This window comes from Sander vitreus, chromosome 7 (genome assembly GCF_031162955.1).
Source record: "Sander vitreus isolate 19-12246 chromosome 7, sanVit1, whole genome shotgun sequence".
In the NCBI taxonomy this organism is placed as follows: Eukaryota; Metazoa; Chordata; class Actinopteri; order Perciformes; family Percidae; genus Sander; species Sander vitreus.
Window position 1 is genome coordinate 8,548,262 of NC_135861.1, and position 18,139 is coordinate 8,566,400.

General features: G+C 39.4%; 1 protein-coding gene across 1 annotated transcript in view; it reads left to right on the forward strand.

The window, feature by feature from the left end:
- Positions 1-15,159, forward strand: part of tafa5l (TAFA chemokine like family member 5, like) — a 48,711-nt gene extending 33,552 nt beyond the window's left edge. The window contains exon 4 of the mRNA XM_078253844.1: positions 15,109-15,159. Coding sequence (XP_078109970.1) covers positions 15,109-15,159 — 51 coding nt within the window. The remainder of the gene's footprint in view (positions 1-15,108) is intronic.
- The last annotated feature ends 2,980 nt before the right edge of the window (positions 15,160-18,139 follow it).

Consider the following 18,139-nt stretch of genomic DNA (forward strand, 5'->3'; position numbering starts at 1 on the left):
CAGATAAACCTGAATTCTTCTTGGACCAGCTTAAATACACCAGCATCTTAGGAATGCTAACAAGGCTCAACTACAGTACCTTCCAAAACTCAAATACGTCATTTGAAACCATCCTGTACAGAACCTCTTCAGATTAGAGTCTGTTACCAACTTGAACTGTATTTTCTGCAATATGGTCAGTTGTAATATAACTATGTAATATAACTTTGTAATGGTCATGAACCAATTTTTGCTGTAGTTTACATTCCACGTGTCTGATTACGGACCCCGAGAAGACTAGCAACCCATAAAGGGCAGAAATGAAATCATCTGCTGTGACATCTTTTGAGGCCCCAAGTGCAACATGCTTGAAAATTTCAACTAATAGACTGTACTAATAGCGAGCAGTTCAGCAGCAGCTTTCTGCCCACTTTGATTCCATGTTGATTCACCTAACAATCAAACAAACCTGTCAAACCCAGGCCAAATATCAGAGGTTTTACCTTGAACATCTACTGTGAAACAAATACTGACAAAATGTGGATTCAGATGTGAAACAGGAGCAGCTGATTAGATTCATTTACTCTAACAAGAGATCAGAGGTTTGAGGTTTCGGTGTCATGCTGAGAAAAATAATAGCTGACAACGGTCCATGACCTCTCCCTGACTTTGTGAGAGATTTAAATAAATACCAAACATGTTACATTTTTAAAGCCTTCAATATGGTGTCATCTGGTCGTCTGTAGGCTCCTCTCACAGTGCAACATGCATCCAATGCCTCAGAGCTTCCAATGCTGCAGTGCTGATTGAGTATGGAGTTATATTCCTATCTTTATTCAAGAGCACATTCTTTCAATTTGAGAGCATTTCTCACTGATATTACGTTCAGATTTTGTAATAATTTCCACCAAAACCTTGCTCTCACACTCAAATAGTCACTGCTCGCGCTTGGATTTGCTCTGCTTGTGCTCAAACTTTCTGCTTGGACTCAGATATGTTGTTCTGTGGACAGATTTCCTGCTCTCAGCTTTGGCCCTTCTCCTCACACTCAGGCTGATTCTGCACGCTTACAAATCCTCTCTTCTCGGATTTCTCCTGCGCGCTCGGATTTTTTAGTGTTACAATCCTATCAAAATTCCCCAACCAATAGAATGTGTTGACCAATGAAATGATCCCTGCCCCGTTGAGGGTGCGTTTGTTTTACGTTAGAACGTCTGTTGCGGACAACTGTAACCGAGTTTATTTACCCCCATCGTTCATCGCTTTATTATTAGTATATGTCAACAATGTGCACAGAATGGTCGACGCTCTTTCACCTACACCCATCAGGAAATGGGAGAAAGCTTTGAAGTGGGACACATCAAGTTAGGTCCACAACTACGAGGGTGAGTACCATAAATTAAGCACGTAGCATATGACGCTAGCATATAGCCTAGCTTGATGTCCATAAACAAATAGATTTTCTTTATAGTTTAGCTAGATTGAACGACATATGACTGACAGTATGTGTGTATTTACAACTGGTATTTAATGACCCCACTTTGTATTTTTCTTCGTTTGATTAAACATGTTCCTGGGGATTTGGCTAATTTCAGACATGCTAGCATATAGCCTAGCTTGAGGTCCTCAAACAAATAGATTTTCTTTATAGTTTAGCTAGATTGAACGACATATGACTGACAGTATGTGTGTATTTAATGACCCCACTTTGTATTTTTTTCCTCGTTTGGTTAACCGTGTTCCTGGGGATTTGGCTAATTTCATGTTCGAACCAATAGTAAAACCTAAACTGTAATATAACTGAAAGAACACAAGAAACTGGTTTGTTTGTTTTTGCATCAATGTTATGTGTTGTTCATCAGAATTTAGTCTTTATTCCTTCATAGTCTGAAAGTGATGGATTCAAATCAGTCTGTATAAAACTGTCTGTCTGTTGTAGTGTTAAGTACAATTTCACCACTATAATAAAAACAGATCTAGAAAGTCTTCTTATTTGCTCCTTAAATAGCAGTTATTTTTGTAATTAATGCAAAGAAAATTGAACAGAAAAAAACAAGTACTTTGTTTTACTTTCTTTTCTTCCAGTTGGGCCTGAAGGGCTCGACCACTGTTGAGCTGCTGCAACATAGCAACACAGTGTCTTATCACCAACCCATGAAAGCTAGAAGTCACCCTGCTGCTCCAGATCTACCTACTGTACGGCTGGCTACAGACTCCAACCATCTGCTCCAGATCTACCTACTGTATGGCTGACTACAGACTACAACCATCTGCTCCAGATCTACCTACTGTATGGCTGACTACAGACTCCAACCATCTGCTCCAGATCTACCTACTGTATGGCTGACTACAGACTACAACCATCTGCAAGTTTTGTTTGTAGTAAACATCATCAACAGCTGCACTTAAAGTCTCTTGGGGTCATATGGGACTTGGTTTTTCTCCATACTGCATCATACACTATATTATTTTTCTGTTTTGTTATATTAGTAGTCTACAGACAACACTAAGTATCATTACTTAATCACAGCATATATTATTCTGGTGTACACTGTTGACTTGACTCCCTGCTACTGATTATACATCACTTTAGCTTGCCACTACCTCATAACTTTGCCTTAATTGCTCTTATATAGTTAATTAATATTCTACTAGTTGTATATACCTCCTATTTAATCCAGAAACGGGGTGAATTCCTTGTAGATCTCTGGCACTTTGAGGACAGACAGATCCAGCAACTCTCCACTGTTGTCTTTGTATAGTGTGCTCCTATTTAAGATAAATTCATAGACATCAACACATAATATATTAGGTGTACACAGCTTTCTTTAACATCATTACTATCTTACCTTACCTGCTCTGCTTTGGTTTTGTAGACATCACGGTAATTTTCTCTCCCGCGCCTGGTTGTGCACCCTGTGAATTTAAGCAAGATAAATAAATAAGTGTATGCAACGTGATGTGTGTGTGTAGTTGTAGTATTTTAATTACAATTACATTATTATCAGACTTGCCAACGTTCTTGGTTTGTGCCACTGCTGCCTGCCCTCCGCACACAGGAGACTACAGGGGGAACCAATGGGATTTTGCATTGGGACTAATGTACTGACTGGAACAACACTGTAGTGTGGTTGTACAACACTGGTCCATGCACACGGTGCAGCTGTGATGCAGCTCAACAGGGGTACTTCAGTCACACCTGGAAGAACAGAAACTGAAACACAATACTTGTTCTTTCTGTTCAGTTTGCTTTGTATTGATTTCATTAGGGTAAAAATAAATAACTGCTATTTTAAATAGTGTTTTATTATAACAGTGGAATTGTACTTACAACTTTCTATACAGACTGATATGAATTTTATTTGTATACTAATCTTATAAGAATTTAGAACAATATCTGAAAAACATACAACAGTGATGTAAAAACTGATACAAACAATCCAGTTTCTTTTGTTTTTCAGTTATATTACAGTTTAGGTTTTACTATTGCCTCTAACATCTCTGAAATTAGCCAAATCCCCAGGAACATGTTTAACCAAACGAGGAAAAATACAAAGTGGGGTCATTAAATACCAGTTGTAAATACACACATACTGTCAGTCATATGTAGTTCAATCTAGCTAAACTATAAAGAAAATCTATATATATATATAAAAATTTGTTTCTGGAAATCAAGCTAGGCTATATGCTAGCGCCATATGCTACGTGCTTAATTTATGTTACTCACCCTCGTAGTTGTGGACCTAACTTGATGTGTGCCACTTCAAAGCTTTCTCCCGTTTCCTGATGGGTGTAGGTGAAAGAGCGTCGACCATTCTGTGCACATTGTTGACATATGCTAATAATAAAGCGATGGACGACGGGGGTAAATAAACTCGGTTACGGTTGTCCGCAACAGACGTTCTAACGTAAAACAAACGCACCCTCAACGGGGCAGGGATCATTTCATTGGTCAACACTACACCTGGCATTCTATTGGTTGAGGAATTTTGATAGGATTGTAACACCAAAAAATCCGAGCGCGCAGGAGAAATCCGTGAGGAGAAGATTTGTAAGTGCGCAGAATCAGCCTGAGTGTGAGGAGAAGGGCCAAAGCTGAGAGCAGGAAATCTGTCCACAGAACAACATATCTGAGTCCAAGCAGAAAGTTTGAGCACAAGCAGAGCAAATCCAAGCGCGAGCAGTGACTATTTGAGTGTGAGAGCAAGGTTTTGGTGGAAATTATTACAAAATAATGTAATATCAGTGAGAAATGCTCGGAAATTGAAAGAATGCGCTCTTGAATAAAGACAGGAATATAACTCCATAATTGAGGCTCTACCTCTCTTCACAATACACAGGGAACACAAAGTCAGCATGTCTTATTAGTAAGGGTTTGAGCTTTTAGATGTTGGTGTCATTATAAAGGATGAATTATAAATATTCATTATGAATGTTTGGAAGTGCCATGAGTGGAAAAACAAACAAACTGGAAAGGCGCCTATAGACAGATAGCCACTCTCCAAGTGCTACTGCTTGCCTGGTCAACGGCTGAGTCGCCATGGATACAGGTCTCAATTTCACACCATGCAACTTTATACTCAATGAAAATGGAGGGGTTCTCTGTTCTCTCTATAAAATGCAGGCTAGTTTTCCCACCAGGTGACTGTCTTGCTTCACCAATTAGCTCATCTGTGCTTGAAATGGCCATTAAGCACAATTATAGTCAGACTCTAACTCTGGCTCCACAAGCATTTGTATGCTGTGGTTGTTTTCAGTGGTTGGCACTGCACGAGTCCAGCTTTTTTTTTTTTTCAATTCAGGTTTAAATTTTTTCTGAGGGATGTAACTTACAAAGACAGAGCGAGTGAAACAGCACAATACAGCATGTTGATGTCAGCATGAGATGACAGGACGGACTGAGCATGAGAGACTGCCTCATCGTCAGGTACACAAGCTCAAAGGTCAACCTGTGACTGGATCTCTTGATTTTCACTCTTTCTTTTATCTCCCTCACTTGTTGTCTCTTTATCTCTCTCTCTCTCTCTCTCCCTCTCACTGCTCCTCCGCCTCCTCCATCCAGCAGCCCTGGGCAGCTGCAGCAGATTTCATGCACGCATTCCCATCGTGCTCTAATCTACCCTGACAGCACACTTAGGTTAGTGTTTTGCTTTTGTACATACATTTACAAAAAAAAAATGCAGATTATGTGTTCCACTGCATATTCTTTATTAGCTGTTGCTGAGGAGAGTTTTATTGTAGGAGTTAATCACAAGTGATGCTGCTGTTTTCTATTTGAGCGGGCAGGGATAGGGAGGATTTGGCAGCAGAAGAGAGGAGGTATCCAGAGGTATTTGTTGTAAGACCTGAAATGGTTGGATAGCACATTCTGGAAGATAAATGAAAATGAGAAATCTATAAAGAGGATTGATCAGGCTGGAGCGTGGAGAGTAGATGGGGAGAGGGAGAGCGAGAGAGAGGGAGAGAGAGAGCGAGAGAGAGACAGAGCCACTCTGCCACTGGCCAAGCTCTGTCCGTCCACATCTGTGTGCGAGTATCTGAGTGTAGAGAGGGAGTTTTAATTGTGAGAGCATCTGTCTTCACATGTTCATAATCACATTACATAAGAGCACTCAGTGTGACAATATGGGTTTCTGAAAGCTGGTAATGGCTGCAGTCATTATTCATGCTGTGGTGCGTAGGCGTAACGTAGGTGGAGTTAGCCACTGAAATAAAGTGACAAATGTACCTGATGGAGGCAGATCATGCATCTGCTAAAAAACACATAATATCTGAATCCAGTATTGAACTCACCTATCAAATCTAGTTAAGCTTTCAACAATTTTAAGGTAAAAAAGTTAAAAATGACTTAATCTTCAATTAAGATCTGTATTTTGTGGACTAAGAGAAACACTTCAGTTTTGAGTGGCAGCCTAATTATTGCTCACAACCTGTAGCTACAACCTAACCATGAGATAAGCAGCAGAAGATATGAAATGTTGATTAAATGAATCTGACACATTGAAAAAATGAATGTCGCCTACTGACTTTCACACCTTATTGTTCACAAGTGAATTCAAATCTATGAGGTTTGTATGCTTAAATCATTGAAATGATTTATGATCGAAAGTTTACTTTGGAAACTGACGGAGTACACAGCAAGCCAACAGCAGTTGAGCAGTTTGATCAAATCTGAAAATATTTATAAATGGTTATTTAAGATAGAAAAGGAGATAAAAAAAAGATTTGCTTGTGCATTTCACAACAGCATTCCTTAATCGAGCAGCTGTGTTGTGTAACTAAAAACATACATATGTATTTTCCTCAAGGGAACCATCTCTCATCTTCAGATGTAGCATGCTTTTGTTGTGTCATGTTTTTGCATCAGTTTCTTTACTGTTACTGTAGGTTGGAGTCGGTCAACAAGGGTACTCTGTTCCTATATTGAGTGCTGCTGAAATTAATAAAAGTGGATAATTTTGCCCCTGATAGTGTTGGAGCCCTGGTAATGCAGATGCAGATCTATTTTCCCATCACTTTGGTCCAGAAAAAGACATCTCAACAATTATTAGACAGATTACCGTGTAACTTGTTGTTGACACCAACAGCACCCAGAGGATGACTCCTAATTTTAGTGACCAACTAATCTTTTCTCTATCACCACTGTGAGGCCAAAAGCTCTCTTTGACTAACACTTTAACACTGTCCATACATCATAATGAAAACTGACTGAGTGTCCATGAAATTTGCTGTGAATATTCATGGTCCTTTTAGGATGAATTCTGACCTTTCCTCTTGTGCCTCTATCAATCCAAAATGTAGACAAGAAATATTAAAATCTTAAAGGCAGTTCTGCCATGAGATTTACTGAGCACATTTATTCTCCTCAGAGGAACTCTTTGCATTTCGGACACGCTATGAGCTGCCCTCAGGTCAAAAACAAAAACTTTGCACCAGAAATCATGCATTCAAATTTCCATGATTTTGATAAAGCACATGCTTTCAGTGGGATAAAACCCTCTGATTTAAACAACCCCATGGCGTTTCCTTGAGTGCCCATTCATGGTCAACTTACTGTAAGAATAGCTAGTTAAGTTCGTCCAACACTTGTTGCTCTAAGGGCTTTACACTTTCTGTCTTGATCAGCTGCTAATTGCAGATGCAGTGTGCCAATATTTATGACATTTAACCTTTAACTGCCCACTGCTCCACCCGCTGGACATTAGCACTATGTATAACTTTCACAGGCTGCTAGTACAAGGAAAAAAATCATTAACTAATGTGTCAATGGATTAGACTTTCATTTTTCATACATTTTTCCACTCATTGTGGTCAAGAACTCCCTGTCATAAAACATAATCCAAATACAATGTATGGCAGAGGGTACAACTGAAACCTTTACAAAAATGGTGTCTCACCAGTCACTACCTTCAAAGCACTCTGGCTGTCAAATTATTTATTAAATCCTTGAAAACTTCAAAACTGTGAAAGGTTCTAATAATAATTCAAATAAAGTCCATTTTTTAAATTTAGGTGAATTGTGTTAAATGGTTATTAAATAACAAACACACATACACACACACATACACACTCCCCTGCAACTCTTTCTAAACACAGCCTCCTCTCCGCAGCCCATCCTCATGTGTGTGCAGCTCACGGTGGCACAGCCAGGTCACACACTCCAGCCTAACCTGCTAATGGTGTTTGCATATGCAGCCTGCTCTCCACTGCCAGCTAGCCATTAATATGAATCACTCTCTGGAGGCCCCCCCAAACAAGCTGGCAATTTGTCTTCAGTAGTGAGCCACTGAAAGGTCTACATACAATATTCTCTGAGGTGAAAGGCGCAATTCGGGAGGAGTGCGGCGGGGTGTTATGAGGTTGGTTTCATACACTTGACAGGGGAAAGGGGTGGGGGGCCGGGGGGGGATTTCAATTGTTAGGTTATACAAGAGCACAGTTGTGTGTTGTATGTGTGTTAGTGTGTGAATGGTGGAAATGGCTGTCAGATAGAAAACTGACAAGACAGACAGAATTCAGGACAGTAAAATGTTTTTTCTCCTTTCCGGCAAACAAGAGGGTTGGGAGATTGCATCACTTGCTCCCTGCTTGGTGAGAGCTCTGTTGAGAGCACTACTGAGCTCTATTATCAGCCTTTGCTAATCAAGTGATGGGCTGAAATTAAAACTGCGCATAGAAATGCTTCTTCAGTGCAGGGTAAGAAGAGACTATTCTCACAAATATTATGTTGTGGGCTTCAAATGTTCCTTCACAGGCTAGAGAGAGCTTAAATTATGACTACTAAGTAAAACACTTATTTGATCATATTCAGACTGCGGTTTGATGTGTACTTCATCCCTCAGACAATGTACGACAGTAGCTGGGTTAAAATATCTTCCAACACCCACACAACAAATGCCACTGCTCAGCTAGTGTGTGGCCTGTAGAGACCCAGAACAGTTGCAGTTGGGTGTTTTTGCCAAATGAAGGAGAATTGCAAAATAGACAGCACACATCACAGACATACACACACACAGCATGACCCAGTGGGCCAGAAAGGCTTGCATCATGTTCTTTAGCATTTTCTCTTTTTTTCTGATCTGGTGGTCCTCCACCAGCTATGTGCTTTTTTTTCCAGCGTCAGCCAGAGTAAAAAAAAGGTATTGGGTGGCAGTGTGTGTAGTCCTGCCAGTGCTGCTGTAAACAAGAAGACATCATAACCAGTTAGCTCTGCAGTCCTTTCGGGCGCCTGGGTAGCTCACCTGGTAGAGCTCCCCCCCCCCATATATAGAGGTTCGCTCCTCAATGCAGCAGCTGTGAGTTCAACTCCGACTTGCATCGCTTTGCTCCATGTAATTTCTCCTCTCTCTCCCTTTTCATGTCTAAGCTGTCCTATAAAAATAAAGGCCTACAATGCCCCAAAAAATATTCTTTAAAGGATGCCATATGACACAAAATCTTGATTTGTAATGGAAAAATGAATTAATATGTGTACCTTGTATTAATAACTTTACCAAATTGACAAAAAATCTAAACGGGGCACCACCCTGGAATCAGGGACCAATAACTGAACTGTGAAAACAGTCTCATAGGTGGTGTTGTCTTTGAAAATACAGATCTTAATTCATTTGATTAATTTATCTCATATTTACAAAGTGAACCGGAATGGTGAAATTTCGAGCACTGACCTGTTCAACCAGCTGTTACTACCACATATACACAAATAATCACAAACAACTGCTCTTTAAAGTATAATATAATTTATTTAACTTCCAAATTATTAATTGTCAATCAATAGTTCTTCAATCAATAAACCTATTTACTTGTTACAACTACAACAAAAGCAAAACCAAGCAAACGTGTGTGTGTGTGTGTGTGTGTGTGTGTGTGTGTGTGTGTGTGTGTGTGTGTGTGTGTGTGTGGGGGGTATGGAGATTGTTGTGGATTTTTTGGCTTTTTTTTGGTTTTCAAAGAAAGTGGTGGGTACAAAATGACTCATGACGAAATCTGGTAGGTACGCGTCCCCACAGAAATTGACGCCTATGCGTTTAACCACACTGCTCGGTTCCCAACATAGAGAAATAGGGAAGCATGTGTTTGAATAGAAAATGTTACAAATGTGGTGGGAAAACCAAGAAAATTTGCATTTATGACCCCACATCAATACAAATGTTCCTATCCAGTTATGAAAGCGATTATGAATGATCACCTCTTACGAAAGAGGTGATAAAATTACACAGACAGATCATGCAGTTCCACAGTGTTGTTATATAACACTTGCTCTCACATCAGCTATAAAAGCTTCCATGTCAACGAAAAACAACCAGGCAGCCAAGTCATGTGACACCATGGTCACTGCTGTGCTGGCAACCCATCTGACCAGCGATAGACTTCTAATGAGCTTGCTTCTCAAATCAACGCAACACAACCGCAGCTCTGTCAGCAACACAACTGTTTGTGTGCAGCTTCCTGAAATGAATTGTTGATGAGTTGGTGAGGTTAGAGAGCAGAGATGACAGATTTGTGGTTGGCTTGGTACCTTTAGTGTAAAGGCTGGAAAAGGACGTGGTGTCCAAGTAAGAATAAACAGAAAGCAATAAGGTTTAAAAGTGAGTTGCTGGTGAAAATGTCTGAACGTGTCATCAATCTAAGTCTAACGATGTGATGTGGCTCTAACTGCAATTCAACTTTTTTTTACAATATCCTTGAATTGATGAAAATGTCCTTATACCACTGAGATAGTTCAAACTAGAAGAAGCAGGTGGAATTATCTCAACCCTACTGGACAAATCCCATGACAAGACTACTATCAATGAATTTAAACTAAAAAAGATCAATGCTCACTAGATGACTAATTGTCTGTTAATCTGCCACTGAAAATAGTCCCCACGTATGCACTATTTACTCCTGTTTTTACATTACATTATATTACATTACATGTCATTTAGCTGAGCCAATTAAGTTCTTTCAACCTTGGAGGTGCAAACTCCAGACAACAAGTAGTAAGTGCAAGTACATTAGCTTTAAATAAGCAAAACTACAAAGAGCCATATATAAGTGCAGCTTTAAGAATATTTATATATATAAATATATTTTTTTTTCTGTTTGAGTAATGTTTGCAAAAAACTACAGAGCCCAGCTGCTGTAGGAAAGCTTTTTTTTAAATGAAACTTTATATTTGTTGGCTGTTTTTAAAGATTTACATCTTCAGTAGGAACCAATGGGCTTGAGGTTTGAGAGGCTTGAGAGAAAGTATTAAGAGACATACACACCTATTGATGGTTTTGGTCTATAGTTAAGCCTATATCTGTCACAGAGAGCCCAAACAGTAAACAACAGGAAAACACACTGTATCTGATACTGAGGCTACATGCTTGAATTCCTGCTTTTTTAATATGTTACTAAAATGAAACAGATGCAGACACTCACACAGTCCTCATACATATTGCTTACTGCTGATGCAACACAACCAGTTTACCAAATACAACATTAGTCAACCAGAAACAGTTTGCTCTACTGCTTCATTATCTTAAGAGCTGTTCTGTTTCTGAAAATAAATATCTGTATGTTATATTTAAACCACTAATCTGCATGTAGTGATTCATATACTTTATGCTTCATGTTTGTGCCACAGAATAGCATTTTGCATAGACTGTTGTATAACAACAGCACTTTAAAGTGCTCATATTGTGCTCATTTTCAGGTTCATAATTGTATTTAGAGGTTGTACAAAAATAGGTTTAATTGTCAAAAAACACCATATTTTTGTTGTACAGCACATTGCTGCAGCTCCTCTTTTCACCCTGTGTGTTGAGCTCTCAGTTTTAGCTACAGAGTGAGGCATCTCACTTCTGTTCCATCTTTGTTGGGAGTCGCACATGCACATAACTAGGTAAGCACTGCTAGCTAGTCAGTTGCAGAATATGAGAGCGTGCCACGCTATCAGCTAGGCGAGCATTATAACGTGTATTACAAAGTGACGAGCGTTAGTCATTAAATAAAGGCTGGACTACAATAGAGCTGTTTGTGAACAGTGTTTTCTGTTGGAGATGGTAAGTCTCTTTGGGGTGGACTTTGGGCTTTTTCACTTTGTAAACCTATAACGTGCACAAAAAGATATATAACACAATAAAGGCAAGGGAAAAAACAAAAAGCATAATATGAGCACTTTAAACTACCTGTGACCACTGTTGGCTCTGTGCTTATGAAAAATGATAATCCTGCAATCGTTACAGAAAATGTTTTCAAAAGAAGCTGAAAAACCTGAATGCTGCTGGTAGTGACTGCAGTGGTTACTGCAGGTCACATCCAATCTTTTATCTGTGAATGTGATTTCATTTTTACAGACTTGTGATTCAACCAAATCTACCTTTATCATACCACTGATGATATACTGTATAATGACAATATTTTTCAAGAGGTCCTTCAGTGCCCTTTTGGTTTTCAGCCTAATTTGCAGTTGCATTAGCCTGGTGTGACTTTGCTCTTATCTTTTATCTGATTTGAGTGTATTTTGTCAGGTTATGTAAATTGCTGGCCTTTGTTCTTTTACAGCTCTTGTATTTGTCACAGAGCTGCCTTCTAAACCTCTCGCAAACATATTTGTATTCTCAGTGTGATGCCATCTTTAGATAAAGGTGGTCTATGTTAGTACAATTCCTTTCTTTAGGTGCTGTAGTCCTGTGACCAGCAGCATTCATTAAAACTGAATAAAATGCATAATGAGAGACATAAATAGGTTGTTTCTTAAATAGTAACTCCTTGTGCCGAAGGCTCTGAAGGATACATACAGTAAAAATGTGCCCTGATTTAAAGGATGTTATTAATGGTCTTCCTTCTAACGCAGTGGGGAAATATTAGTGAGGAAATCATAACTGGAGGTCATTAGAGAAATGTTTGCATCTTCAAATTGCATTGAAAAACGAGGCCAGAGCATTTTCAAATATTAGATATGCGTGCTGTGCACCGTGTCCTTCAGTGCTCTGCTGGCTTTCAGTTCCATTTGTAGTTGAAATTATTAAATTTTGTGTTCCAGCAAGTAGAGTCTAACAATCGTGCACAACTAATAGATCTATTTGAGGAGTGTTGGATTGAAAGAAGCAGAATTTAGTTTTTTTTGCAGCACTATCTGCTGAGAGAGATGCACATCTGCAATTAACTGAGACTACTATTTTTTATCCATTCTTAATCTTAAATGCACCACCACTCTTTCTTTGATACATACATCAGACAAAAGAGCACAAGTCTAGCTCTTATGTTTTATGTTTTACTGGCTCACCTCCAGGCTTTCACTCATATTCCTGTTTTGTGAACTGACGGCACTCCTGTCATATTGTCTCTGACAGCCTCTCTCTGAATCCTCGGGGATAACATATTGTAGCCTGGCCGCTTTGCCTTTGGATGTACGTTCATAAAATGACTGACGTTGAAACAACATATGTGCCCCAGAGTACACAGAGGTTATGCTCGATAAGCAAATATACTCTATTTTATTTCGGTTTCATTTACAGATCTTCTATTTATCAAGCGGAAAATAAAAATGCACTCCTTTGGTTTCAGCTCATCTGTTTGTCGGATTCTGTGGCATGATCATCAGTCTTGAGGAGATAGCTGGTGGACCGATGCAGAAAATATATTGAAATAGGTTGGATTGATAGAGATGTTACGAAAACAGAGAAAACCCACCTTTCCATTCCCCTCTTTCATTTGTGTTATCATAGGTGTTGTGTTATGGAACAAACATACTGCAGGAAGCGTCATAATTGCATTTACAATATCTAATGTTTCACAGAGCATAAAAAGGCAACACGTTGTTTTTTTTATTTCCTCTTGTACTGCCATCATCTAATACTTATTTTTTCAGTTTGCGTTCACTGGCCATGTGTTGCCCCCTTTTCCTTTTTGTCTGGGACCCAATGAATAGGGACCCTTCTGCCGTCACTTCAGCACACTTTACCCTGCTCCCCTATCTGAAGTTCTGTTATTGCCAGGCTTTGAACTGCCATGCGAGTTTTACCATGCACAATGCTTGTGTCCCGAGCTTCGCCTAGTGTGAAATTGTCAGAGCCATAGGTCACATTTCAACACAGGGTTTTTGTACCCTGTGTTATGCAGAAAGCCTGTCAATGGACTGGACATATTCAAGCATACTTAACTTATCCTATTTCATTGTTTAGTGCTGCTGCCTATGATGCAGCCAGCCACAGTTTTTCATTTTTGTCCCATTTATGTTGCTGTTGTCAACCTAAAAACATCACCCGTTTACAGAGCTATGAAGCAAAATATAATTGTTAGATTTTTGTTGGTCTTTAATTTTATGCTACTGTATACTCACACTACATCAAATTGTATATGACATTATGCTCTCTTAACCCCACAATAATTATTTGACAGATATTATTACCTGTTACTTTGCAGGTTAAAAATTACAAACAAAACATATTATCAACTTATAAAATATGATGCATTGTTAGATTAAACCCCTCATCAGTGTATATTTGTAATATTTGAAATAACCTTCACTTTGACCAGCTACAATATTAAAATGCAGTTCACATGTTAATTCATCAGGAGTAACAATTCAATAATATCATATGTAATTATATAATATTCTGTGAAAGGTGCCACCCTGCAGTATTTGTACTTTGGATACTTAGGTACATTTAGCTGATCATACTTTTACTTTAATGCCAATAGCAGTGGTTTTGTAGGTTTTACCACAAATCACATTCAAATTAATATGTACCTAAACTACATTATCATGCAGCAGTAATGTAACATTTACAAGAAAAATGTAGACTTGATGTTCAATGTAATGATTACACACATCAAGCCAGTTTCAAGAGCCTGTGTGTTAATTTTCATATTGTACAGAAATGAGTGTAAAACAATGTCGGCATCCAAAAATGCTCAGCAAACATGTAAAGTATACATGATTTTTAGTTAAAGAAAGTCGGCGAAGGCCCTATTGAAACTGAAGGAATTATGATTATGCGGAATGCCTCAAAAAGTCACCAAAATTTGCACATGCATCAGGACTGGTGAAAAAATTTGTATTTTAAGGGTTTCGTAAATAGGTGTGCAAAAGTGGCTCGCTAGCGCCCCCTACACATTTTCGTAGTTGAACCCCCCTCCTTTAACTTTACACGTAGACTAATTACGCAATGCTACTTGGTGGAGACCAAAACAGAGCTAAGAGGAGAGTTAATATTGGACTTAACATTCACCAGGTTGCCAGAGACATGACACCAAATGAATGTTAATGTTGTTATGTGTCTACTATTTTATGTGTGAATAAGCAATACCATGAGAACTTTAATAGGTCATAATATGTCAGTGTTTACAGCTGCCCCCAAGTGTGAAAAAAAAAAATTAATGCAGCTTGAAAGTGCTTAAACTTTCAAAAACACTGCAAGGTATAGTTTTTCATGCAGTATTTTATTTCTTGTAATTGACTATTTTTACATTATTTTATACTAATTTATAATTTTAATTCAGTAAAGGATTTGAATTTTGGCTTGGTTTTTCTGTAGTTGTCCCCCGTAGAAATAAAGCAGCAAATACAACCCAATGCTTTGTAACTACTGTAATGTTGGTTTTGTTCCTCTGAGCTAATTCTGAATCTGATGCTCTTGTGCTTTTGTGCATCAGGTTCATACTCTGGACATGAAGCGTGCACTCAGGGTCTTCAGTAGGCTATAGCTGTGCTTGTTAGCCTACTAACAACACCAGTTCTAGTGGCTGGTAATAACTGGGACCACTATGAGTCTCCAGTTGATGAAACCAATTAAGCCCTGTACAGGAGTCCACTTATTAGGAGAGACCCTGGAAAAGATTTTTTTGTTACTGCAGTGATGGCACAGCGCCTGTCTCCGTAATGGCTGGGTGGGCTGCTGGTGAGAATTTTGCGGTTTGAAGTGCCACTGAATATGCAGTCTCTGCTTTGTTTTCCCATGAGCACTGAGCAAACGTGCTGTCTGCTCTACCTGCAGTGGCGTTCCCTTCTGGCTACAAACGTTTCTGGAAGTTGTAATGCTACCTTGGCTGAGGATTTTATTTGTGTAATGCGAGGCTTACTGTATCTTAAAAAATACTTTGATCCTAAAATATGCTGTGTTGATGATAAGGAAGGAAGTTAATTGAATCTCTTAATATTTTTGCCAATCTCTGCTGGCACTCTCTCAAAGATCCAGGCTGTGCACCTTATTAGAACTGTGAAACTTTATCATTTATGCACAGTGCTCAATGTTCACAAGTGTTGATGAAACAAGGGGCACCCCAAGCTCAGAGACGAGGTCCAAATGTTTCAATTTCACCACAGCATAAGCAATTAGCAAAGCGCTGATTAGTGCGCTCCCGCTTCATTCTCTCTCCTTATCTGTGAATCTCTCTTATCCCTCATGCCAGCGGGAGATGAATATGTGTTCAATGTCCTTGGATTCCTGTCTTGTAAACACCATAGGCGGTGAGCACTGTGTACCAGTGTGCATGGCAGGCAAACAGCCGTCTCCGTCTCCTGCACAGTTCGTCCCGTGGGGCCAAACTCACCTTGTTACCTTTTTAATTAGTAGGAGCAGTTAATGGCCACCTCAGCACCGACTTCAAGAATCCCTCCAATCGATAGCAAGGAGTCCGACTAAGACAGGGAGTTGAGGGAGAGAAGGAAAGCAGCTGAGGTACATTCATGATGGTTTGTGGAGAGAAATCAAACAACATACTGTTTTCTTTAAAGGAAACTTTTAGGTGTATCAATATCTATTCTTTCTCTGTCTTCCTTGTACATTTAAAGAGATAACAAGGTCTCTGGGTTCCTCATGCACATTCCTTCTTGCCCAGTTTCTCCTCATTCACATTTCCTCTCCCTCGAAAATTGTTATCAAAAAGCTAAGGGTTTGCTCGGCAGATTCTATTGTGCCCTTATAAGCTTTTATCCCTTCCAACCGCTCGCCCCCCATGCTCATTTCTTTTCTTGTTTTGATTTAAAGATGCAGTGGAAGTACTTAGCATTTAGATGACATGCTGCTGGAGAGGTGTGATGATCAGCGCCTCTTCAGAGGACTGATTTTCTTCGACAGCAGCAGAGCCGGTCGGCCGGTCAGGCAGACAGAGCGACAGATCGTAGGACGAAAGGCTGGGCGGGCAACAGAATACCAAGTCCACCTCGCTGTTGCAGAAAGCCTTGCACAGCAGAGAGGAGAGCAGCGGCTGCTGGGAATGCCAATGCGCTACCCAGACCGCCGTTTCGCCTTGGTTCCTCTGATTGGCTAAACAGACCATTAGCTTCCTGATTATCATTAGCCGAGTCATTATCTACACAAAAGGGGCTCATTCACCAATATTAAGAAAGCAAGGGAGCTGTTTTCTTCCTTTGGTCAAGGGAAAAACAATGTTTTCATGTGTGCTCTTAAGATGAATGTAGGAGGCAAGAAGTTGTTGTTCACAGAGAAACAAAGTGAAACACTGTTTATCACCCTGCCCTACAGGTAATGTGATAAAATGTTGTATCTGTGTGATGCCATTGATGGAAGAAAGAAAAGGTCTCTTAATCGTTAACACAGATGACGAGGTGGCCATTACTTGCTCGTATTTTGTGGTCGAGGAGAGAAGCGGCGTCTTCAGAGGTCATAAAAACTGGGAGAGAAAATAACCTTCAGCTTCCATCGCCTCGCCTTAGATATAATTGGACATGCCATCTGTGCTTTTAAATGGACATATGCTGCTATGCCTCCAATATGCTGAGGGAAAGTAAGAGAGTAAGAGGGAAAGTAAAACGTTAGTGAAGACTGGCCCCCTGTTCCTCCGATGCTGACTTTTACTTTTCTTTTCCAGCCTTTGCCCAAGGAGCCATCATAGGTTGCATAGAAAACAGCAAGTATGTAAGTCTTTTATAATATATTTTATTGTAATTTGCATACTAAGTGTATAACCATGCTTCAGTTTACTTCAACATAAATTTCAAGCAACTAAAGACATCTTGTAAAAAGCAGAAATAATAAATCTTCAGGGAGTCTTGATGATCAAGAAGCCTTAATTCCAAGTTGTATAAAGGTTTAGTTTAGTTTAGACCTGGAATAACTCAGCCATTAGTGTGTATTCACCATGTATTTTTCAGTACTGCTCTCACCACTGAGCTTAAATAAACATAATCCAGGACCTGGAGAAGACACAATGAGATCCCCCATTTCTCAGGATGCAGTCCCTTTGATAATGTAAAAAAAGGAAATCAAAAGGGGATTTGGAAGTTTTGAAATGCTTAAGGATGGAAACTAAAAAGCCTTACTTTGGTTACATCAAAGGGAGAGGCTAAGTGTCCAGGCTTTCTTTTAGGACAAAGGTAGAAAACTGATATGAATGGGAGGATGTTCTTGACAAAGAAAATCTCTTTCTAAATGCCATGGTACCAGATTCCTTAAATTTAGCTGGCTGCCGACGTTAATATTGAAAGTCAGGCAGGTAAACTCGACTCAGGAGCAGGCTAGCTCTAACTTTACTTCCACAAACATTTCTTTTCCCTGAAAAACAAGGAAATCTAAAGATTAAACTAAATTCCCCTCCCAAGAACATTGACTGAGTATCTGTGAAGCTTTTACATTCTGCAAAACCACAAGCATTTGGAATCTACATGCTTTATGTCCTCTGGCCAATATTCTAAGATTGATTTTCCCTCTTCCACCGAGAAAAC